This window comes from Eublepharis macularius, chromosome 3 (assembly GCF_028583425.1).
Source record: "Eublepharis macularius isolate TG4126 chromosome 3, MPM_Emac_v1.0, whole genome shotgun sequence".
NCBI classification, from domain to species: Eukaryota; Metazoa; Chordata; class Lepidosauria; order Squamata; family Eublepharidae; genus Eublepharis; species Eublepharis macularius.
In genome coordinates, this window is record NC_072792.1 from 112,140,376 (window position 1) to 112,166,930 (window position 26,555).

The 26,555-nt window shown below is 42.4% G+C and overlaps 1 protein-coding gene across 2 annotated transcripts in view; it reads right to left on the reverse strand.

Moving 5' to 3' along the window:
• CXADR (CXADR Ig-like cell adhesion molecule) overlaps positions 1-26,555 on the reverse strand; it is a 57,063-nt gene that overhangs the window by 7,825 nt on the left and 22,683 nt on the right. The window contains exons 2-7 of one of the 2 annotated variants that reach the window (XM_054973384.1): positions 18,194-18,354; positions 17,634-17,832; positions 14,726-14,881; positions 6,601-6,723; positions 6,200-6,338; positions 5,122-5,308 (exon numbers count right to left, since the gene is read on the reverse strand). In XM_054973384.1, the coding sequence (XP_054829359.1) occupies positions 5,122-5,308; positions 6,200-6,338; positions 6,601-6,723; positions 14,726-14,881; positions 17,634-17,832; positions 18,194-18,354 (965 nt within the window). Of the gene's footprint in view, positions 1-928; positions 5,309-6,199; positions 6,339-6,600; positions 6,724-14,725; positions 14,882-17,633; positions 17,833-18,193; positions 18,355-26,555 lie in introns of those variants that run through there. The other variant, XM_054973383.1, reaches the window with a different exon arrangement.

Sequence of the window (26,555 nt, forward strand, 5' to 3'; positions counted from 1 at the left end):
GGTTACAAAACTCTGACAATAAACCTCCCCTTTTCCTTTATACCTCTAGTTCTCACCTCCTGGAAGGTTAAAATGTTCCCTCACTGGTTTTTGAATGTTGTGTCCTTATGTCCATTAATTCCATGAATAAGGCTATTTGAGGTATTTGCATTTTTGTGGGCATTCTAACATTTGGTGCTATTTGTATGCTTGATATTATTGTAACTGCTCAAGTACATTTTGTTCCCTCCCAATAAACTATGTTCAGTATGTTTTAGTTCTCCACATTCTATTCCAACTTGCTTAGGACTTCTGCAACTGTGTTGTTGACCTCTCAACTACAGTGTGGTCTTAGTCCAGATGTGGACACATTTTTCTGTTGCCAGGTTTCAAGATCTAACCCAGTAGCTACTAGGAGCAAGGGATGACAGCTTTACATTAAGCTATTCTAGTGCGAAACTGGGTTCTTGATTGATGAATTATACCCATTTACACAGACAGATATCTAACATACACATGAACAGACCACATACAATAACAATGATTATTATCTGTTGTTTGCTACCTCTGGGTCCTATTTTGAGTGGCAAGGTAGCATATAAATATTTTAAATAAATATAACAAATATTATTTCCAGAACACCACTATAAGACTAGTATGATTATCAGTTATGGTTTCATTTAAATCATGTTCACAAATGCTGTATCATCTCTTTCATATACATTATTAAAACATGACAGATACTGTAGCCTTCCAGTTTTCATGTTTAGTATGGCTTTCAAAGTTTGAACAGTCAGGGGTTCCCTGGTGAATCTATTATGTTTGATTTAGTCAAATTTAGGGGATAAACAGAAAAGAGAATGGAGGAAGACCACAACAACATTTACAGGAACAATTTTTTTTTTTAAAGATAAGACAGACAGACCAGCACACACATCAAAACAACAGATAGTTTTCGCTAATAATTTTATTTCAAATACTACACAAATCATGCAACTATAGAAGCTTGGAACTGTCCTAAAAATTTCAGTGCTTTAAAAAAAAACCTTTAAAAATGCACATATCTAGTCCACTTAAATCAAGATGCATTTCCTTACACCAGAGAAAACCGCTACCATTAGCAGAATGAATATGGGAGATATGATTGCTTTTTTAAAGCTAAAGGACTCACCGCATGAAACTGCACTTTGAAAGTGATGTATGTGCATTGCAAAGGGCCACAAAAGTCCATTTTTTTAAAAAAAAACTTTAAAAATGCTACAGCATTAGTTGCCAATTCCAGTCCTGTGTCGATACCTTATTAATGTCCTGTATTACTGCTCCATCAGTTGAGTTGTATGTTAATAGTGAGGCCTAACAATCCTCAATAGTAAACATACTGAAATGTAAAGGTCCTTGTGATCCTTCAGGACTTTTATTCCCTTGTCTCTGAAGAGATGCACCACTCAATGAGAAAGAGAGGAATACGTGCCGGTAATAAGAATGACTCTAGTATATAAATAATAGCATGTATTCAACCATCCACTTCCTCCTCTATTGCTGCAGCCAATGAGCTGCCTGAAATTTTGTTACCGTGATCAGCCCACTCTCACACTCAGAACAGGAAGCAAAGCTGCGGTCTTCAGTGGGTGGACAGAATTAGTGAAAATCACTGCCCTTGCTTCTACAAAAAGAAATCAAGATGCATTTCCTTATACCAGAGAAAACCGCTACCATTAGCAGAATGAATATGGGAGATATGATTGCTTTTTTAAAGCTAAAGGACTCACCGCATGAAACTGCACTTTGAAAGTGATGTATGTGCATTGCAAAGGGCCACAAAAGTCCATTTTTTTAAAAAAACTTAACTGCTTGCTATGTTTAGCTACGAATAGGAATGAGAAGATTCATTCGGCACTATTCCTATTAGGGTTCATTGCATTTGTATTTCAGGGGTTTTGCTCTGATAATCTTCAGTAAAATTTTGTGGAACTTTGAAATACAAAACCCAAATTTTAGAGAAAGCTCATCACATTTCCTTAGCATCTGTGGAAAACATGGACAAAGTGGGAAATATTAAGTAAAATTGCTTTTTTGAATCTCAAGAAGTGGGGATCATGGGAAAATCCTCCCTTCAAAGCCAGCCCTTTGTGTACCAAACAAACTGAATAAAATTATTTATAATTTTATATCACCTTTCTCTGCATAACTGCAGGCTCAAGAAATGTTTCCTGGTAGAAAAAGGACTAAATTGAAGGAGTTTATTTGTGTGTGTGTGTGTTGCACATTATCCTTCTCTTCAACAATTGACACTTAAAATTATCCAACTGAATTTCCCAATGCTGCAATCATGCAATTAATTCTTCCTCTAAAGACTTAATTAATAAATGTCTATTTTTAAAATGTGTCTCAATTTTAGCGAAATGGCCATATGATATGCGTCTACACCAGATTTTTCCTCCTCCCCAACTGCTTAAAAACTCTGCCTCAACCCCAGGGACCAGAACTCTAAACAAGAGCCATCCAAATAGTGAAATGGCACACGGCTGGCACTACAACTGGGAAGTAAAACTGTTCATTCAGAAGACAATATATTAGGGTACTCAAACCGCCTTTATCCTGCTCTCTAGCATGTCAAGCCTCCAATCGCACGAGGGCACAGACAGCCTAAAGACAATCCATTTACCAAAAGTGGCATTTTGGAATCTTATAAACTTTGTAACAGCAGTGTCCTTCAGACTAGAGTTTTAGTCATTCAGAAAGGTCTAGAAGTTAAGTGCTTAGAGCAACGTCTGTCCCGAATCAGTCTTTACCTTAAAAGTATAGATCCACTATGTCAGTTCTTATTACTGTTATTTCCATGCAATTTTATAAACAAACAGACATTGTCAAACCTTCTAAGCCCAAGAGCTATGTTTTGAAGGCATATCATGCTACATTTCATTCTACCCATTTATATTTTACATACAAGTTGACAAATTATAAATATGCAGAAATTCTTCTGACTGCTGTAGCATTATACATGTATATTATATATTTTATCTGTTTACATTATAAATTTAGTAAAATTTTAAATGGACACGTGTGTTAAACACTATTTCTACCATGTTAAATAGTCACAGGAGTCTTGTTAGTATCTTTTTATTACTCTATTTCATTTATTATTATTCTTTCAAAAGCAATAGGCTAAAATCCTATTCATTTATATGTCTGATACTGTAGGGGGAACAAAGGTTTCATAGACAAGAGTATCAAATTCCATAAGATTATTACAGGCAAGCAAAAAAAGGAGCCATTTTGAAATACAGGACGCTATGCAAAAGTTTAAGCTACATCCAAACCACTGACAGGAAAAATTAGAATCAAGTAAGAAGGAACGAAGTCTCAGTGTTGTGCTTCCAGAATCATACCTTCATCTCGTAGCACCCTTTAAGAAAAACTGTCATGCACTAGGTTTTATAATAGGAACTTTATAATCAGGCATAAAAGTTGTAAAGGCACAGGTGAAAAAGGTTTCTTCAACAGCATCAGATAACTTTAAAAAAAACCTTTTCAATATAAGAAAACTATTTAGAACCTTAAGATCCAGTTTAGTGTCTAAACTTAGCAAAAAGAGCTTATGCATTTTTTATAATAAACCTGATGTGCTGCTGTGTACTAGTTATGCTACTGTGTGAAAATATCAACTAAAAGGTATTTGCAGCATAGGCTCTTAACTGATTTTTTCACAGTTATACAGAGAACTTACATTTCTTTAAACTAGAAGAAAAAGCATTACCACACTTTGTACTTCACTAAAAATAGAGTGAATTATATAAACAAATAGATAGTTGTAATGCTTCTGGCACTTTAAGCATCTACAGCCGATACACTGAATTTATGAAATGAGAAGGGAATGTCAAAAGGTTTTAAATTATAAATAAATTTCTAGTAATTCATCAGATTATAAAGGACAGATACAATCCAAGACTAGATTAAGTCGAGAATTCCCCTGATAGCCTTCAGGCTCTCTCTCTTTACCCCTACATTTGGTAATTAAAATAACACCACAAGCAGAAATAATTTTAAATATTTTGTTACTATCAGAAAGTAAAAAGAGGCATTAAAGATACCAACGTTGTAACATTTTAAGAAGAAAACCAAGGGACAAATTGCCCTTCTTCGACTTGTACAAAACAGTTACACAACATATAAAAGTTAAGCACTATACACACATATACCCCAAGGACAATTTTTAGATATATATCGAAACTTAAATTCAGATCTCAGGTACAAACTTGGGTGTTGAGTGGGCAAACTTATATAGATACCAGGCACCTGAAGCAATTTCAATAAGACAGAATTGCAGGTATAATGCAAAATATTAATTCAGTAATTAAGTTTAAACCTGTCTTTTCTTCTTAGCAGAGGAATAATTACATATACTTATTTTGTGCAGATACGTACATTTGCTGTTGTATGGTCAGGAAAGAAATAGGTTGGTGTTTGTAGGGCCAGCAGCATCATATCAGTGTAACAAATCATTTGCATGGCCACAAAAAATTAGCATTTTCAATAGACAAAGACCTTACTATTAGTAATGGTTATGCAATTAAAACCACTCTTAAAAAACATCAAGAGTTAATTACAGTTAATTGCAACTGAAAACCATATAAACATTACAGCTGAGAAAAATAGTTTACAATCTATATTACAAGATTTCAAACCCACATTTTCCAGACTTTTACACAAATTCTATCAGTCATTAGAACAGGATCAATTATTCAATTCAAACCATTGCTAGACTACTTATTTCATGTTGACAGATATTTTGCCATCTGCCAAAACTCGACACATCTAAACATTTAGTAAGCACCCCTTTTGGAACGTACTGTCATTGTTTCCGGCTTAGTCACAGATCAATACCTTCTTAAACCGTAAAAGTTTCAGGTTTTAGTGCACATGGTCAGAATACAATACAAAGCTGGTGAACCAAGCACACTTGTTGATGCTCGAAGATCAATTCTATGTTTAAAAGTGTAGAAGTGGATCAACTTAATCACTGTTTGAACTGAACTGCAGAAGGTATAAATTAATGCCATACTATACAATCGAGCCATCTTTGCTTTGCGCTGGAATCATCACAGGAATAGCTCCCATTCTACTTAAATTAGGTGCAGCTACCTTTGGTGGTTGAAAGTTTGGGGTCTGAACAGGAGCACGTTCAAATTCTTCACTTGGGACTTTGTTGTATTGAGTCTTGGCATATCCATCCATATTGGAAGGAGACATTGAACCTAGAGAAGAACGATTGCTCCCTATATAACTGCGGGCTGTTGAAGCACGACTCTTTGGAGGAGGAACATCCTCTCTGGAAAAAAAAGCACATTTATGCTTACTATCTAAACAAAAAGCCAGAATACAGCTTTTCTATGTATCAAAAATCCTAGATGTTATTCCTAATCCCTTTTCATACAAGCCTCAATCCATCACAAGCAGTGCTATATAGTCTCAAATAACTGGAGAAGTGCATCTGCCCAAAGAAAAATGTACACTGCCACTCTGGAGAAGACAACACAAGCAAAATGCCCACAAAATATCAAGGAATTTCTGCCAAGTGGTGGCATGCTGGCATTGTTTCTGTTCATCTGTTTTTAAACATGTAAGGTTTTTAGTGTCACAAACAACTGCTGTGGGTACAGAGAAATGCATGTACCATTATTACTAGTATTGGTTTCAGGTGCAACTATATTTCACACTCCATTATCTCAACTAGCTAGGGAAAGAACTCCATTTCACAGCAACAAAATATTGCTGTTTCATGGCTAGTAAATATTTTCACAAATATACCAGTTTTTTGAAGGAAGCTGAAAAATCTCTCAATAAATGAGATTATCTCTCTCAAGGACAGCTTGCTAGGCTCCAATTTTGGAGCATTCCCAAGACACTTCAAGGCTTTTGCTTAAAAAGGGTTTTACTGGTCAAGATTCATTTTTTCCAAAGTTAAGTAGTATAAACATGTCTAAACTATTTTATTACTAATATACTAATTTTAGATTAAGAGTTTTCCTCAATCTTATAAAGCATTTACAAATCTTTTGAGTTCTACTAAATAAATTTTATTTTTATAAGCAACTTTGAAATTTCTTTTTTCAATTGAGGATAGTGATCTCAAAGAGGCCGACTCATACACATCTAAAAACAATTTTAACTGTCATTTGAAATTATGAAATCGTGCCCTTAGGTACTCGGAATGACATACCTGATATCATGATGCACTTCTTTTTCGTATTTCTTCTCTCTTTGTTTCTTGAAGCAACAGAAGATGAAAAAGGCCAGTAACAAGAGACCCAACAAAGTGCCTATGATTGCTCCAGCAATTCTGCCAGCTTTATTTACAGCTAGAAACAGGTAAGACAAACATTTTTTGGAAATGCTTTATTTTTCTTCATGTACTTAAAACAAATACATGTGCTTAGTTTAAGCTTTGAAAGATTCATAAACTTTTCATACATAAAATCATCTATTAGTTCAACAGAAAAAAAAATTCTACATTTGTATCAAGGAACACTAAGTGTCAAAATGCATTTTACAGTTTAATGGTAAATTCTTTGTTACTAACTGATCGTTATTACTTTTGCATAATCTTCTTCTAATACTTACGAGGGGTCACGTTCAGCTCAAGAGAACATTCATCTGTGCCAACTCTGTTTGAAGACGTACATTTGTATATGCCAGAGTAAATCTGAGAAGCATTCTTCATCAAAAGATCACCTGTACCTGTGTCTATAAATGCACAAATATATATGTATATATATTTCAAAAAGTGGTCAGAAATTTACAAAAATAATTGCTTTGTGGAAAATTTGTAGAAAATTTTATTGGAAAAAATGTATACATTTTTTAAAAGATATGGTCTATTTCAAGTTTAAAGTTGCTTGCCACTGCACATAATATTTACACAAAACAAACTTGATTAACTGGAGATTCAACATTAAGAAAATGTAAAAGAGTAAACTCTGAAAAAGCATACAGAAGCGGTTAACAGAGTATCAGGTACAGATCTCTGCCAAATCATTCTTCACTAGGGTTATTTTTATTCCCTTCTGAATGAGAGGGAGTACATGTCAAAGAAATACCAAGGATGCTGCTGCTGCAGAGACTTGGCACAGATTTTTGACTGAACCTCTCTGATTTCTGTAAAAAGGGCTGTTACTGCCACCCACACATTCTATTTATTCTGGGCGCTGATTAATCTATCCTGGATTTTGATTCCCAGCAAGATCTATTATTAATACCTCCCCAGCCTAAGACACGTACTACATGGTCTAGGCTAGGGTCATGCTTTTTCAGTGGCTGCCCCGTGCCTCAGGAACAGCCTTACAGAAGATGTTAGGGGGAGGAGATCCTACCCTTCTGGTAAGGATGTAAAACAGCTGTTCCAGGGAGCTTCGGGGAAGACTGAGGAGTTTTCCACATTTTTTCCATTCTATGAGTACTGGATTCATACTGTTTTGATTTGGACGTTCATCATCACCAAACCACTCCTCTCCCCGACTCTCCCCCCAGTTTTGTTTAATATCTTTTTAAAACACCATTTTCATAGCATTATATCAACCTACCACTGTAACAATACATGTAGCAGATTCTCAGCTTTCATTTTTTTTTTAAAGTAAGCCCATTCTATTGCAAAGATATGCTTTTTTCCTTATATTTGTGAAGGGAAGGGGGTAGCTACTTCTTTTTAAATGAAAGCTAGGAAATCAGAGAATCTGCTGAATGTATTGTTATAATGATAGGTCAATATAACACAATGAACACAACAATTTTTTTAAAAAATTGCAAAAGCCCTGGGAGCTGAGGGATGAAAATCAGGAATAAGTGAAGGGTGTGGAAAAGCCCTGAGTCTCGACTCCGGTAGTAGGGGCATAAATTGTTTTAGTTTTTAACACTTTGTTTGTGTGGTTTTATTAAATTGTTTATATTGTTTTTAAACTGTTGTTACCTGCCTTGGGTCCTGGGATGCTTGGGAGAAAGGCAGGACTATTAATATTTTAAATAAATAAATCTAGAGGAATGCGGCCTCTAGATTATAGGCGTATAAGCCTATAGTGTCTCAAGGTGATACCGATGTGTTTAATGATTTTTATGGCTCTGCGCTTTTTAAACAAAGATACCCTCTGAAAAATAAAGAATATCTTTAAAAAATTAGGTTTCTGGCTCCTTAAAAAAGTAAAACAGTTTAAAATACTAATATGATATAAAATATTTTACATAGCTAAAAATGGCTGTGTACTCTGCTGTTCTCCATAGAATATACAATTCAGTGACTTATTAAACTAAGCAACACAAGGGTAAAAGCCATTATTGAAAGCTGTCCATTTGTGTGAGGGAATTTCATGTGGAAATGGATCTCTCTTTTCTCTGCTGTAGCTATGATAAGCAATGAGGAAACTGCTTTTGGAACTGGACAGCAGTTTGTCTCAACTGTTGTAGTCATCAGAGAAGATACCAAAGAAAAACAAGAGTTTTGCTTACCGTAACTGCTGTTCATTGACGTCTTCTGTGCAGGCACACATGGGACTGCGCACGTGCAGGCCTGCCGACCGGACCTTTTTTCTCTAGCTAAATGTCCACTAGGGGGCGCCCAACTGGTCAGTGCGCATGCGTGGCCTTTCCCGCCAATATTACATCCGGTGGGCACCCCTCACCCTCCAGTTTCTCCTGTGCCGCCGACCCCCAGAGAAAATTCACCTGGAGGAAGCATAGCGGGGCAGGAGGGAGGGTATGTGTGCCTGCACAGAAGACATCAATGAATAGCAGTTACAGTAAGCGAAACTTTGTTTTCATTGTCTGTCTTCTGTGCAGTCCCACATGGGAGACTCACAAGCCGCTTACCTTGGAGGAGGGTATGCTTCTCACAAAAAAAGCGATTGAAGAACAGTCTGACCAACAGCTGCTTCCTTGCGCTCCAACGTATCCAAGGCATAGTGTTTGGCAAAGGTCTCAGACGAGGACCACGTAGCCGCTCTGCAGATCTCTCGTATGGGAATCCCTTTCAGGGAGGCCGCTGAAGATGCCTGTGCTCTGGTGGAATGAGCTCGAACCTCTAGGGGACACTCAACATTAGACTGTGCATAACAAGTCTTTACAGCCATCGTAACCCACCTAGAAATAGACTGAGGAGTGGCAGCTTTCCCCTTGCGGGAACCCGCATAACAAACGAAAAGACTATTAACCTCTCTAAACGACTTGGTTCTCTGGAGGTAGAAAAGTATCGCCCTACGCACATCTAGGGAGTGCAAGGCCTGTTCAGAGCTGTCTGCAGGCGAGGGAAAGAATACAGGTAGAATAATGTCCTGTGAGGTGTGAAACTGCGTGGCAACTTTAGGACGGAATCTCAGATCCGGTTTAAGGACCACTTTATTGGGGTGCACCTTAAGAAAAGGAGGGTCCTGTCTAAGGGCTGTCAGTTCACTAACCCTACGGGCTGAAGTAATGGCCACCAAAAACGTAACTTTAAACGATAAAAACTTCAAGGCACATGACACCAACGGCTCAAATGGAGCCCTCATCAGAGCAGCCAGCACCAACTTAAGTGACCACTGAGGTACAATCTCCCTAACCGGGCGAAACATATTGTGTAGCTCCTTGATGAAGGATTTAGACAAACTATGGGAAAAAACTGTTCTACCATCAACCTTCGCGTGAAACCTTCACTGAAGAAGTAGAAAGTCCTTTATCCTTAAGTGTCAGTAGAAAATCAAAAATGGCCCCCAAGTGGCAATTCCAAATATCCAATCCCTTCTCCGCAGCCCAAGACTCAAAACGTTTCCATTTAGCTGCATAGGATTTACGAGTGCTATCTCGCCTGGCATTAACTGGGATTTCCGCAACTCTGTCAGACAACCCTGGGAGCCCCGAATAAACCATGCCGTCAGCTTCAGTTTGGGTAAATTGTGATACAGAACCCCTTTGCAGGAAAGGAGATGGGGAACCAGATTGAATTGATAAGATAACCCCTGAGAAAGCTGCATCACCAGATGAAACCATGGCTGACGTGGCCAAAAGGGAGTGACCAGGATCACGTGTGACCCATCCCGGAGGATCTTGCTGACTGTCCTGGCAATCAGCGGAAAGGGAGGGAACGCATAAAAGAGAACCCCCATCCAGGAGATCTGGAAAGCGTCCCCCAAAGAGTTTAGACCCAGACCTCCCCGGGAACAACACTGAGGGGCTTTCCTGTTGCTTTCTGACGCAAACAGGTCCACCTTGGGGAAACCCCAAGTCTCGAACAGGCCGTTCAACTCTGAGTCCGCGATAGTCCACTCGTGGTTGTCGGATGTCAGACGGCTCAACTTGTCCGCTATCACATTCGAGGTTCCTGGAATATGAACTGCTTGTAATGAGATGCCCCTGTCTAATGCCCACTCCCAGATCCGCATCGCTTCTTCGCAGAGGGTTTGAGAAGTGGTGCCCCCTTGTTTGTTCAGATAGAACATGGCCGTGCAATTGTCTGTGAGAATTTGCACCGTCTAGTGCCGTAGTGTATCTGCGAATGCGATAAGGGCAAAACGGATAGCCAGTAACTCTAACATGTTAATGTGGAGACACCTGTCTTAGTCAGACCAAGTCCCATGGGCTCCAAGAGGTCCACACTGAGCACCCCAACCAATAGTGCTGGCATCCGTAGATATAGTAATCTGACACTGAACTATTCCAAAGGCAATCCCCTTAAGAAGGTTACCCGCAGAGAGCCACCACTTCAGGGAGCGAAGAACTTCATGAGGGATAAAATACTTCCTGGCCTGAGGGGCTGAGAGAAAATCATGGACTGAAAGAAACCACAATTGAAGTGGTCGCATTTTCAATCTAGCCATAGGGGTCACAGCCGTGGCTGACGCCATAAGGTCCAACAACGTCTGAATAGCCGACGCTGGTTGAAAACGACATCTGGAGAAATGAGCCACCATGTGCTTAATACGTAAGGCCTGTTCCTGGGGTAGGAATCCCTTATTCCATACTCCATCTAAAACCATGCCTATGAATTTCGCCCTCTGAGAGGGAGCCAAGACCGATTTCTGAAAGTTAACGAAGAGTCCCAGGCGAGCACAGGTGCGCACCACAAGGTCTACGTGTTCACAAAGCAGGTCCGAGGACGAGGCTGCCAACAGCCAATCGTCCAAATAAGGAAAAATGGAACATCCCTGACGTCTAAGGAAAGCTACAACTGGAGCCATGCACTTAGTGAAAACTCTAGGCGCAGACGACAGCCCAAAGGGCAGAACCTGATACTGGGACACTACCATTGCAAAGAAACCTCAGGAACTTTCTGTGTTCTGGATGTATGGAAATATGGAAATACGCGTCCTTGAGGTCCAGGAGAGCGAACCACATGTTGTCAGGCATCAGCTGTAGGACCATATGCAAGGTTAGCATTCTAAACTTTCTAGATCTCACCGACTTATTCAGGCCTCTAAGGTCTAAGATGGGACGTACTCCCTCATCTTTCTTGTCAACCACGAACATCCTGGAGTAGAACCCAAGAAGGGGTTCACCCTGTGGGACCTCAATAATCGCCCCCTTCTGTTGTAAAGCCTGTACAGCAGTCTGGAGCTTCTGTGAGGAGGAATCAAATGAGAAATCAGGGAGAGACAACTCTGGATAAATTTTGAATTCAATTTTATAACCAAACTTTATAACATCAAGAACCCAACTGTCAGCCTGGATCTCCATCCAGAACAAACTAAACTCAGCTAAATGGTCTCCAAAGACAACAGCCTGGTCAACGGCTAGTCAGAACTGTTTCGGTTGGGAAGCCGGTTCTTTATCAGCCGGACTCCAACGATTCTGACGCGGACGGTAGTTGGATCTGCGTCACTGGAAGGAGCCCGACTGTTGATGGGGCTGTCTGAAGAAGCCGTAAGGAGGATACGGTTGGTACCTCTGGTCTCGGTTCCGATAGTAGTATGAGGAACGGTATGGAGGACGGTTGAACTGAGACGGCCTTGTGTGGACGATGCCATATGACCGCACCGTCAGGCGGTCCTTCCGTTTCTGAGACAGGTATTCATCCGTCTTACAGGAGAAGAGGGTCTTCCCTTCAAAAGGCATATCCTCGACTTTGCTCCGGGTTTGAGGAGGTAGCGCGGTCGTACGCAGCCAGGCATGCTCCTGAGAACGACGGCTGAGGCCAAGGTTCTGGCTGAGGTCTCCAGGGTGTTGCGGCCGGCACTAATCTGCTGCTTTGACAGGCGTAGTGCCTCATCCATAATGACCTTGGCAAGGACCCTCTGGTCGTCAGGGAGCTTATCGAGGAACACTGCGATTCGGTTCCAAAGGAATATTTGGTAAGCACCCATTATGGAAGAATAATTCGCGATCTTCACTGTCAGGGCCGCCAAGGAGTAAATCTTTTTTCCCAGAGAGTCCAATTTTCTACTCTCCTTATCAGCAGGCACAGCATGAGAACTTTGTCTCTGACTGGACTGCATCTCCTCAGCGACCAAAGACAATGGAGGAGGATGGGTGAAAAGGTAGGAACGGACATCATCTCGAGTCTTGTATAAAGCTTCCAGTCGACGAGAAGTAGGGTGAATGGAAGCAGGCTTCTCACATACCGAGGTAATGACCTCCTCCAGACCTTCTATAATGGGGAAAGCAATTGAGGCAGGATTGCCCGAGTAAATGTGGCGTAAGATCTTATCCTTGGGGTTCGGGTTGACTGCTGAAACTTCCAGCTCCAAGGAGCGAGCCATCCTCATCATCTGCTCCACATAGAGGCGGAAGTCCTCTGTTGGGGAAATCCTGCTGGAACCAATAATAATCTCATCTGGTGACGGATCCAACGGGGGGCTCAGGCTCAGATAACGGTCAACCTCAGAGCGATGGTAGACCTATTCCAGTCTGGGAGAGCCGTAGCGGGAGTAATCGCTACCCGGTAGATCCCACTCCTCCCGGGCCGAGGAGATCGAATAGGCCCGACGTGGCCGAAGGAGGTCGGAACCGAAGGCCTCCGAATGGCGGTGGTAAGACTGAGGGGAGCCCTGTTCCGAGAATCGGCAGCGTCTCACTCGGGAAGGAGAGCTTAGCCACGGACCTTCACGGGGATCCCACTCGTCAGCCGATGACAGATAAGAAGGTGATCGGATCCGAGGGGAAGGGGTTTGGGGCCTATCCCACTCGGTCTCTGTCTGTACTGATGCAGTATGTTTCTGCTTGCTCTTCTTCCTAGCTTTTTTGGGAAGAGGTTCAGTCTGGTCTTCATCCCTGGAGCGTTTCCTCTGCTTCGGATCAGAAGATTTCGAATCGGAGTGCCTCGGAACCGATGAGCTTGAAGGTTTCAATGGATCCGAACCCCTGGATTCCGACTGAGTGGCCTCGCTAGACGGTCGATCAGATCGCGCTGGTTCCGAACTCCTCGATTCCGATGTCTTTGGTTCCAACTTTTTCAGCTCCGACTTCGCCGGTGTCGGATCTGAAGCGCTCCTCGGACTCGGGCTCGGAGTCATGGGAGACTTGGGGGTCTGATGGACCTGTGGTGTGCTTGTTGTGCTACTCGTATCCGAGGGAGCGGTTTCTCTAGCACGCCCTGGGGAAACCGATCTCGCAATGGACGAAGCGCTCCTGGACGACTTCCCACTCACCGAGGGAGGTTTAGGAGGGATCTCAGCGCCATTAGTCGCCCTCATGGCCCTCTTCCACAGCATCACCTCTAGCCTGGCTTTCCTTTTGGCCCTGGCTTTCGGCGTGAATTTCTGGCAGTGCTCACACTTAGACACATTATGTGTCTCCCCTAGGCATTCAAGGCAGACTGAGTGGCCGTCAGTCCTAGTCATTTTGGTGGAGCACGTCGCACACCTCTTGAATAATGCTTTTTCAGACATCATGTCTGAGAAAAGCAGACTCTCACCGACTGAAGAATTTCCAACACTTTCACTTTCTTCTTTGGCAGTGGACGAGCTAGGTCTTCACCGGTCGGCGGCAAAGAAGAAACTGGAGGGTGAGGGGCGCCCACCGGATGTAATATTGGCGGGCAAGGCCACGCATGTGCACTGACCGGCTGGGCGCCCCCTAGTGGACATTTAGCTAGAGAAAAAAGGTCCAGTCGGCAGGCCTGCGCGTGCGCAGTCCCATGTGGGACTGCACAGAAGACGGACAATGAACTACTGCCTATACATGAATGTGTATGTATAAACAATTTCTTAGCTCATAGCCAAAGACAGACACTTAAAAAGTAAGGCCCTTTCCACATGTCCTTAAAGGGATGGCCCACTCTCTGAATGCTGGCTGCTTTCCCCCTTGACACGAACCATTGCTGTTTTCAAAACAGTTGCAGGCTGTTTGGCTTCTGGTTTTTTGGCACCTTTCAGGAACTGCAGGAAAGTGTGCTTCCAGAAAAGGTGCCTAAAAAACAGAAGCCAAACAGCCTACAACAGTTTTGAAAACAGGAACGTCTGGAGTCAATGGGAAAAGCTGCCAGCATTCAGTGAGTGGGCCATCTCTTTAACGATGTGTGGAAAGGGCCTAATGCACCAAATCAAACCAGAATACAGCAAGTGGTGTATATGTCACCAAAATGTACTGAGAAAGAAACTATCCCGTTCCTTATAAAGCTAGTAACAATAACAAACACATACACAGAGCGAGAAATATTCTAGTCTTACTATGGCTTTTTGTTTGAGGAAAGAGAAAAGACCACCTCACAAATGTCCAGTGTTTGACATCAGTTACTAAACTAATATGGTGTAGACATCTTTATTCTTATTAGTTACAAAAGGAGGCATACTTGATATCGAGGTGGCTGGAAGTTCCTCTGTACCAGTGGCCTTCTTCCAATAATATGAAATGATGGGAGAACCTTCTTCAGAATTACATTTCAGAGTAACATCAGTTCCAATCTCCTGAGAGCCTTCAACGTAACATTTAGTTTTTGTTGGTTTTACTAAGAACGAAATAAAGATTATTCTTCTATTAATAAGCTCATAGCTAGGAATTCATTAACTAGCATTTATATCCATTTCAGATACTTTGTACACCATGAGCTATTATGCAAAAGAATTTTCTTGTCCTGTACAGTTTCAGCAGTAGCTTATCTATGAGCTATTGTTAATGTCTTCTAAAGAGATTATGGTTCCTGTAACAATATATGCGCAACCCTACTATCATTTATTGGCATTAGAAATATAACTTATCATGGCCGACCCACCATTCAAAGTTTACCAAGGAAATGCATATCGATACTGACCATACTACAAATGAAGGCCTTATACCAGTAGTACCAGCTACTCCACTATTAACAAAGATATCTGAAGCAACATTGTCAAGTAGCACAGACAGAATTTTTTGACTGAAGGAGGCAAGGTTAGGCCCAGTAATGTAGCTTTGTCCCAGTAGTAAAATCACATTTATATATATATACACATACATATACATACATACATACATATACATATACATATGTGTGTGTGTGTGTGTGTGTGGGTGGGTGGGTGGGTGGAGACTGAGGTTAAATTATCTTGGAAAGCTCAATGAAAATGCTGACCCAGTGTACAGCCATGGTGAAAGAGGTAAACTGCATGACAGGAATTAGTAGGAAAGGGACTGAAATAAAACAGCCAATATTGTAATACCCTTGTAGAAAGCTATGTTGTCGCCTCATGTGACATACTGCCCTATTTCAAAAAAGATACTGCAGGCCTGGAAAAAGCACAAAGGAGGGCAAAACGAAATTATTAGGGGGTTAGAGTACCTTTCCTATGAGGAAAGGCTGGAGAGCCTGGGCCTTTTCAGTCTAAGGAGTGACATGATAGAGGTTTATAAAATTATGAATAGGATGGAAAAAGTGAATAGAGGGCAGTTTTTCTCCCTCACCCATAACATTGGAACTTGGAGACATTCAATGAAGCTGTTGGGGAAAAGATTCAGGATAGACAATTACTCAGTGAGTGATTAGACTGTGGAATTCGCTGCCAGTGGAGGTAGTGATGGCTTTGAGAATAGATAACTTTAGAAGGGGTTAGGGAGACCCGCGGAAGAGAGTGTTGCCAAGTAGGCCCCCTCTCCTGCTTTAAGGCCTGCCATGGACTGTGTTAAAGTTTCCTGTGTTGCTGTTTTACTGCTGCACCAAAGACTGCCCTGCACGTGTGCACTCTAATACACGTGTCAGTTTCCTGCCTACTTGTTAAGTACCTTGCTGCTGCAATAGACTGTGCTAGTTTCCTGACACCATGCCTGGATAACTGCACAAAGGACTTTCTTCCTGGGCAGCCCTGCCCAGACCTATATCTGGACCTCCCAGTGTGTGTTTGGACTTTATTACAAGTGTGCCCCGTGCCTGCAATGCCATCCCACGGACCGCACCTGTTCCCTGCTATGGAATGTGTTTTTACGTGCTGTTCCCCCTGCCTCCATGGAAGCCTGCCTCATCTGAGCCCAAGCCGCTGCTAGCAGCCGGGCGCCTGCCGGGGAAACCTCCAGCGAGCCTGGCCAGGCGCTCCCTGGTCAGTTCCTGCCTGGAGCCTCCCGTGGGCCGGTCCCCGAGCTTGCCCTCGCTACCCGGCAACCTGCAAACCAGCCTCCACCATGCCCTGCTGGCGACCATGTTCTTAGGCAGCTAGAAGACCGAGAGAAGAAGCCTGCTTTGGGAAGCCATTTCAGCGAAGCGGACACACCACGTCCGCAGCGAGAGAACCTCGCCCCGCTCTGCATATCTTAGGAGCCGCCCCGGAGAAGAAGCTAAGTGCCGACCATCCCAAGCACTTAGAGAATGCATCTCAAAGAAACCTCCGCATTCCAGAGCTGATGACATCAGGGCAAGCCCTGTCCCAAAGCTAAGTCATCTGTAGCACAATTTAAGCTTCACTTTCACTCATAGGATCAGGGCCTTCTGCAGATACTGCCCTGCAGTTGGGCAGAGACAACAGCTGCCCACAAATGTGCTTTCTCAGTGGTAGCCCCCACCTTATGGAATGCTCTGCCTGAGGTCGGGAAAGCCCCCACTCTCCTGGCCTTCCACAAACTATGCAAAACTGAATTATTCAGGAGGGCTTTCTACCCAGATTATAGGGCTGTGTTGTAACAAGTAGCTCAGAATGATACATTGGTAAAGATAGGAACTATATGCTACTCTGTTGGGTACTGTCTGCTGATACAGACGTGAGCCTACTAGGGAGTTTTCCATGTTGCTAAACATGCCATGCTAAATAGTTACATTTTGTTTCAAAAAGATTTCATCTTTGTGCTTGGCTCTATCGTTGTTTTTCAAATTTTCTGCTACTATACCATAATTATCTCTCTTTTACTGATTGTCCTAACTTTTGTTCATTATCGTACTTGGTCAGTGGATGTCCTGTTGATTATATTGTATTTTCACTTGCACTGTGTAATCTACTTTGGATCATAATTAGAAAGGTGGACAATAAATAAATACATAAAACCTATCCAGATTTTCATTTACACAACTATTCATCCAAAGCATCTTACTTCACAAGCCTTAATCTAAAAAAGTCAGCCCTTCCTTATTATAAACATGTATTCATTGCTCTAACTCACTGGAGACTAAAAATCTATCCATCTATTTAGTATGCAACACTTTATTATGTTTTGCAACAAAAATAAAATTAACATCCCCTCCAAAAAACAGTGTATGTACATATGAACAGTGGTATACAAAAGACTCAACAAAATAATCTTACCAAGTACTGTCAGCTGAATTCTTTGGGTCTGAACGCTAGGAGGATTTCTCACTTTACATTGATATGTACCAGCGTCAGTGGGCTTTAAATTCAGGATATCAATAGTAGCATCTCCAGAAGCTGGATTTGGATTAACAAACGCTACTCGTCCAGCTGTCTTGTACTCATCATAAACCTTGTCTCGATGGTACATAATTACCTGAAAGAAAAGAGAATTGTTTTCCTCAAGCTAGTCAAATATATTCAACAGTTCAGATACATGATTTTACTTAATATATTCTAAGCCATTTCCTTTATACAACAGTAGCTATACCCAGACATGACTGAGATGCACAGCTCTATTCGACATGATTTATATTACTATTATAACAGCAACAAAGAAACTTTTATCTGGAAGTTCTATTTATGAAAAGAAAAATTAAAGTACTTTAATTTACAAGTTGACATTATGGTAGTTAACAAGGTTATCAAAGAGCCTAGATGAAATCATTTAAATCCAAATGGATTTAAATAGAAAACAAAACGTACACAACAGCTAAGAATTAAAAGCTTTCACTTACCGTTTGCTCATCATTTGGCTGCAATATGATCCATTCTATGTCAAGCTGGCCTTCATCTTGCTGACTAAGAGTGAAAACACAAGGCAATGTGACTCTCTCCCCCTGGGCCTTTGTTATCATGGTTTGGTCCGTTGAAGTTATTGTCACACCTTCACTCAGATCTAAGAAAAAGAATTGTTCACACACACAATTTTATATTAAATCAGACAGCAAACACATTATTCTTCTGAAATACATATTACAAACGTGTTGCTTTTAAAGAGGTTTGCTGGATAAAGGGAAGAACATTTTACTTCTTTCCCTCTCCCAACTAGAAGATTAAATAGGTTTTTTTAAACATTAGAAATCTTTATCATAAAGCCAAAAGTTTTACGTATCCTTCAACATGTTAAAAGGCCAATACTATGAATTAATGAAAGCTACAGAATACTACAGGTTGTATCTTACCACCTCATTCAGTCAATGACAGGCACTGAGGGGTGTGGTAGAATACAACCCTATGAAAGTCAATAAAACTTCCTAGATGCTAATACTATACACCAAAGTACAATACTCGAATGTTACTACGGCCAACACAAGACTAAATCAAGGTAGTTTCTGTTGGTGAAATGATGCACATTTGGTGGCAACAATGAAACATTGGGCCAAAGGCATCACTCTTTTAAATCTATTTGTAAAAGACAGTCAACTTGAGAAAGTCAACCTGACAAAGAACAAGGCTCAAATCAACACTCACCCGATTTAGGAAATACAGACATGAAAGAGCTCTTAAAAACGTAACAAAGATTCTGAACACAGCCACAGCACTTTTTATTTGTTCAACTACTATGACTCCAAAAGCCTAAAAGCCTAGATGAAGGACCGAGAATTTAATGTTGTTGCTAATATAAACAGCCGAAAAGGAGGTGGAAAAGGTAGATAAGGAAATCAGTAAGGTAGGAGACCAACTTAAAGAAACAGTAACAGAAGAGGAGTTTGAGGAACGTGTAAAAGAAATAGAGAGACAAGTGAAGAACTTTGAATGTAAATTAAGGGAAGCAAAAGTCAAGAAGTTCCATAGGGACAGCCATGGCGAGCCTAAGTTTAGGGAAGTCTTGGTGTATGATCAGGCCTCTGTCCTGGAAGACAAGGTCCTGGCTATGTGTAAGGTGGAGAAAACCCTATTTGCCTAAGTGAAGGGAAGGAAACCAAATTAGGCATGGTTAAAAAGATACTATGAGCAATACTGTTGGATAAGAACCTGTGTGATTTTGACAATAACACTTGAGAGAAGAGGAAGAGAAGGGCATATGTACAGAAATTTTCTGCTCTATCATATCATTAAGGCATCCTCTGGTGAGTGGTTGCCTCAACTCCCTTGGCTACAGCACAACACATATTTGTGACTGGTCTGTGAAGCAAACATGTCTACACCTGAAGAGGGAGCAAATGATCCTAAAAATTAAGGGATTACTTGTCAACTGAAGAGAGTCTAGTAGCACCTTTAAGACTAATCAACTTTACTGTAGCATATGCTTTCGAGAATCACAGTTCTCTTCGTCAGATGCGTGGAGGGTAAGAAGAAACTGGTCAGATAACTGACCAGATATCTGACCAGTTTCTTCTTACCCTCCACACATCTGATGAAGAGAACTGTGATTCTCGAAAGCTTATGCTACAGTAAAGTTGGTTAGTCTTAAAGGTGCTACTGGACTCTTTTCAATTTTGCTACTACAGACGAACACGGCTAACTCCTCTGGATCTTGTCAACTGAGTAGCCCAGCCTGCTCAGGGCATCACTCTTTGCCTTCTAAGCCCCCCATTAATATATAGCTATGTTTATGCAGTCTGCAATATTAATGCCTGAGAGCTCAAGCAAGATGACACAGAACACGTAGTTAACTGAGAATGGCTATGAAGGTAGGTTTAAAGATTCTGTTGAATCAAAGCTGAAAAGGTAGCATATGAAGTCTTGTCCATAGTCACAGCTGTAGCAGAGTCCATGTGGCCCAGGAGACACTGGGCAACACAAAGCACCAGATGAATAATAAGTAACAGTGAGAGCTCTGTCCACTAGAAGGTAGGCCATTCTGAGTGCTGCCCATTTGCTTACTGTTCTGGCCAATGTAATGGCCACTAAGAATGTTACCTTACACGATAAGGATATGTAGCTAAAGGCTCAAATGGTTTGGTCTTCAATTTTGACAGTACCAGAGGAAGTGACCTCTATGGTACAATTCGTTTTACTGGTCGAAACACGTTACAAAGGCCTTTGAGCATAATTCAGACGTACAGTGAGAAAAAATCATTTTCTCATCTACTAGAGCATGGAATGCAGATATAGCTGCCATATGGACCTTACCAGATCAGATGGACAGTCCTGCTTGTTTAAAACCCAAAAGGTACTCCAAAACAAAGACAAATGGGCAGGTATGGGGATTAAGTCCCTTACCCTTCCTCCAACTTATAAATCTATCCCACTTGCAAGCATATGATAGTCTAATATTAGGTTTCCCGGCATTCAAGATAACCTCTGCTTCCCATTCTGGAAGTTATTTTCTACTGTGATATCAGCCATGCTGTGAGCATCAATCTGGGTATGTCATGATATTTCATTTCCCTGCACTCCAAGAGGTCATGGGCATGTGAAAATAGCAACCCTTGGTCATTAGAAGCAACCGCTGAAACCATGGCGGAAATGGCCAGAACGGTGCTCCTACTATGCTGTTGGTTCCTTCTGCGTGCATCTTGCTGGTCATATAGGAAATCAAGGGTATGGTCGGAAAAGCATAGAATAGGCATCCTGACCATTTCACTTGAAAGGCATCCTCTAAAGTCTCTGTACCTATTCCTCCTCTGGAGTAGAATACTGGAGCTTTGCTTTCTCTCTGGTGGCAAATAGATCTATCTCTGGGAAGCCCCAGTGTTTGAACACTGGGTGTATGTAACAGTCCTTTAGATATAGTGAGTGATAGAACCCAATCTACTCATTCTGTCTGTAATGACATTTGATGTGCCAGGAATGCAGACAGCCTGAAGGGAGACCTGGTGTCATACAGTCTAATCAGATTTGAAGAGATTCCATGCACAGGGTCTTTGATACTGTGCCCCCTTGCTTGTTGATATAAAACATGGCCGTACAATTGTCTGCATGTATTTGTACCCTTCTGTTTTTTGCATTATCTACAAAGGAGATAAGTGCATAACATATTGCCCTTAGTTCTATCACACTGATGTGTAAGACCTTTTCTTCCCTTAATTAGGTACCATGAGCTGAGAGGTGTTCGCAGCATGGCCCCAACCTTCCAATGAAGTGTCTGTTGTGACTGTGACCTCTACTAAAGGAGAACCTGCTGCCATTAAGTCTAAGAGCATCTGAATCTTCAGGGCTGATTGGAATCTGTGGCATGTCAGAGAATGCACAAGTGACTTTATTTTCTCTGATCTCTCCAGTGGGAAGAAATTCTCATTTTGAGAAGAAACCATAATAGCTCCTATGGATTCAACCTTCTTGGAAGGCACCAGATTGGAGTTTTTAAAGTTAAACATTAAACCTAGCAGATGACATGTTTCAACTGTCAGCCATGCAGGGCTTTTCTAGACTGCTGGGATCAGCCAAACCTCCAGGTATGGGTAAACAGAGCATCCTTGAGTTCTTAGAAAGGCAACTACAATTGCTATACATTCGGTAAATACCCTGGGTGCTATAGCTAATCCAAAGGGCAAGATCTATTATTGGGAAATTCTGAAACCTCAGAATGGGGTTGTAGAGGACACTCAGACTTCAGTATGGAGGGTACAGATCCACCTCTGACAGATGGAATGCCATCAGAGACTCAAGGATGGAGTGTGAGAGTTGCTGGATCCTAAATTAGGCTGGAGGATCTGAGATGGATCCAGTATGCTTCTTCCCAGTTGATTCGGGCGGGGGGGGGTGCATATGTGGAGGAGTGTGGAGGCGGGGGCGCGACGAAGAGGCAAGAACATCTCATAGGACGTTTATGAAAGCCTATGAGGTGGCAGTGAAAGCAGCAAAGAGGGATTTCTTTGCTGCTTCCATTGCGTCCGCTAGCTCACGCCCGGCTCAATTATTTCAAACAGTTCGGTCCTTAGTCTCCCTCTCTCAGGGAGACCACCAAATTCTTAATTCAACTATTGGCTGCGAGGCTTTTGCGAGCTATTTTGCGGGTAAAATCTTGTCCCTTCGCCGTGGCCTGCCACCCACTGTTGATACAGTAAGGGAACTGGAGACCCCTTGGCCGTCTTCTGGGTCCGTATTAGACCATTTCAGGCTGCTCTCTCAGGACGATGTTGACAGGATCCTGCAGGGGATGAGGCCAACCACCTGTCCTCTGGACCCCTGCCCATCCTGGCTGGTGAAGGCCAGCTCGGAGGGGCTACGGGACCATCTGGAGGCCATTGTTAACATCTCCCTGAGCTCTGGGGTTTTTCCAGGAGTGTTAAAGGAGGCGGTAGTGCGGCCCCTCCTGAAAAAACCATCTTTGGACCCCACCGACCCGCCCAGTTACTGCCCAGTGTCGAACCTCCCGTTCCTGGGCAAGGTGATTGAGCGGGCGGTGGCGGTACAACTGCAGGAATTCCTGAATGATGCTCTAGTCCTGGACCCATTCCAGTCTGGCTTCCGTCCTGGCCATGGGACGGAGACAGCCTTGGTTGCCCTCACAGATGACCTTCGCAGGCATCTGGATCGAGGCGGGTCAGCACTGCTTGTGTTACTTGATCTCACAGCAGCGTTTGACACGGTTGACTATGATTTGTTGGCCAGCCGCCTTGCCGACGTGGGGATTAGGGGGACAGTCTTACAGTGGCTGGTCTCCTTTCTCCAGGGTCGGGGACAGAGGGTGGCGCTCGGGGGAGATCTATCGCCCCGTCACCCTTTGGTGTGTGGGGTTCCCCAAGGGGTGATACTCTCCCCGATATTATTTAACATCTATATGCGCCCCCTCGCCCAGTTGGTGCGGAGGTTTGGGCTGGGTTGTCATCAATACGCGGATGACACCCAACTTTTTCTGTTGATGGACGGCCGGCCAGACACGGCCCCAGACAATCTGGCCAGAGCTTTGGAGGCTGTGACGGCATGGTTGAAACAGAGCAGGCTGAAATTGAACCCAGTGAAGACGGAGGTCCTGCAGCTGGGACGGGGGCTGCCAGATGTTGGGATCCAGCTCCCTGCCCTGGATGGGACACCACTGGCAACTTTGCCAGTGGTAAAGAGTCTGGGTGTGTTCCTGGATGCCTCCCTATCGATGGAGGCCCAGGTCACGGCGGTTGCCAAGTCTGCATTTTTCCATCTTCGTCAGATCAGGCAACTTGCCCCCTACCTGACGCCCCAGGACCTGGCTACAGTGATCCATGCAACGGTCACCTCCAGGCTAGATTACTGTAACTCACTCTACGCTGGGCTACCCCTGGGCCTGATCCGGAAACTACAACTGGTCCAGAATGCGGCGGCACGGGTCCTGACTGGTATACCTTACCAGTCACACATCACACCTGTCCTGCGCCAGCTGCACTGGCTTCCGGTTGAATTCCGAATCAGGTTCAAAGTGTTGGTTCTTACCTTTAAAGCCCTGAGTGGTTTGGGACCGGCATATCTTCGGGACCGCCTCTCCCTGTACGTTCCCCGGAGATCGCTCCGATCAGCGAATAAATATTTACTTGTGGTCCCCGGCCCTAAGGAAGCCCGCCTCGCTTCAACCAGGGCCAGGGCCTTTTCAGTCCTGGCCCCAGCCTGGTGGAACGCTCTGTCAATGGAAACCCGGGCCCAGCGGGACATATTATCGTTCCGCCGGGCCTGTAAGACAGAGCTGTTCCGCCAGGCGTTTGGTGATTGAAGGGAGCGGTGCCATGTCGGCCTCCCACCTTTGGGGTGGGGAAGGTTCTCCTCACCACTGCACCTTGTTAATTTGTTTTATTATTTGTATATTGATTTTAGTTTTTGTTTTTATCAATTTTAACTGTTCACCGCCCAGAGCCCCTGGGGATGGGCGGTATATAAATTGAATAAATAAATAAATAAATAAATAAATAAATATGTGTGCAACATTCCTGGTGTGGAATCCGTTTAGGCACTTGATGTGTCAATTCCATGTGGAGACAGGTCAGCTCACCCTTTTCCTCCTAAGACTAGACAGACAGGGACTAGGATTGAAGTGACAGGGTGTGGGGAGTCTCAATGACTTCAATGTCACTTGCCTCCAAGTCAATCACTAGTGAGAGCCCTCCCTTTGTTTGGAGCTATGTTTAGAGATCTAATTTTAGTCTTCTTTCTGGGTGGCTCCAAAATATCCAAACTGGGTGCGACCACCTTTGAGGGTCTCGACCATTCATGGTTTGGATCTGAGCAGGAGCCAGATGATGTTGGTGTCAATGATGGGGTTCTAGATATCAGCTCTGAAGGGTCCCTGGACCTGGAGTGTTCCCAGATCCGAGATGGCATCAGATCTGGAACTCAGAGTGCTTGGGTTCAAGGCATTTGTTGTGGTCAGATCAGACCATTTAGTGAGTTCCACTAAAGCAGAGGTTTTGCTGTCGAACTACTAGTAGCAGATAGTGCCTATTTCCATAAGACTACTTTGAGCCTGGTGGCTCTCTTGGCACAGGCTTTAGATGCGAAAACCTGGCAATGCTTGCACTGTGCCCTTCTCCCAGGCAAATGAGACAAAGTGAATGCCATCCATCCTAGTCATTTTCATGCCACCCTGTGCACACCTTTTGAATAAGGCTTTATCATCCATGTTTACAATTTTCTCTAATCTCCTCTCTATTCCAGGTGAAAAAGGCAGTGCAGAAGGCCCAATGCAGCAAGAACAGAGGAACTCGCCACAGAGTTTTTCTCTTCAACTGGCAGCAAAAGAGGGATTGAGGGTTGGGGACACAGCCTCTCCCAGAGATACCCCACTACAGCATTAAAGCAACAGAACCCATGATCAGCAGGCCTGTGCATGCACAGTCCCATGTGGGACTGCACAGAAGACCAATAATAAACATTACTTTCTGCTGTTGCTAGTCATATAAACGCATTGCCTTTTCAACACAGGTAGCATATCTTCAGACAGTTTTTCATACTAACTGAAAATCACCATATGACAAACACTTTAAGCATTAATTACTTTGAGAGGTTATTTTGAATATCCACGACAGAACTACTTGTGTTACTAGTAAATTACCTACTGTTACAACATGCTCATAGAAATCTTAATACAGAAACAACAATTTTTAGGTAGTTCATCAGAATTGCCTGTATAATTGAGACTTCCCATACCACGTGATCAAATATAGACAAATATGTAATAAAGAATACAGCTAACTATTTGGGGGAAAAAAGTTGAGTAGATGCTAGCATCAGGAAACAGTCACATCCTTATTTTTCCAATAAAAGGTTAGACTTCAAAAGTAGGGCTAAAAACATCTGCACATAAAACAGTTCACATCAATCAAAGGGCATATGACTGCTGGATCAAGGAATTCTGTTTTCAGACAAAGTCAGTTTAATATTACAGCAAAGTGTGGGTTAAAGTTTTCCTAAAATCCTACCAAGTTCTGAACTTTAATTCTTTTGACAGCTTTTTCTGCTTCATCTCATCCTAGAACATCAGTATAATCCTCATTTGCATGCTGTATTCAAGGATGATATATTTCCAAAAGACACTTTTAGTCAAGCCAATTATTAGAACATATCTGTACAATGAGCAACAGAGTACTTCAGAAATATTCAAGACTGTCATGAAAATCTACGCACAACTTTTGAAATGCTAAATGCAAATACATTTACCACTCTTGTGCATTTTAAAGAGACTTCAGATTTTTAAAAAAATGCTTTAAAAACCACCCCCATTTAAACTATGAAGATATTCTGTAAAGCAACCATTTGCAGTTCTACACTGATCAATTAGATTTTGATGCCCAATTTGACAGAAGCACATTTATGCATTTTGCACATCATTCAGTGCATTCCCAGGACAATTAAAACTGATCAATAACTGTCAAACAGAAGATTATGCTGTCCCTCTCTAACATCTTGACATCTGACATCCATCAGTTTCTCTCACCAGATGTGTTAACAATCATGAACTGGATGCCCAAGAACTAGGATGCTTGGATATAAGATGTTAAACAGTGCTGAACAGAACCAAGGAGGAAACACCTCATTTGCAGATACAAACCTGGACACTAAGTTAATACTTCAGCAGGCTGGATGTCAGAACTGTGGTTCAATCCATGCTAAGTAACACTAACCTGTTTGTACCAGCAAGTACGTTCATAGTCTCTATATATATGCCTGTCTCTTATAAAAGTATTAGAGATAAACAATTTATCGGGATGTCATATGAATAGTGTAAAATGTGAGGTAACAGCCACA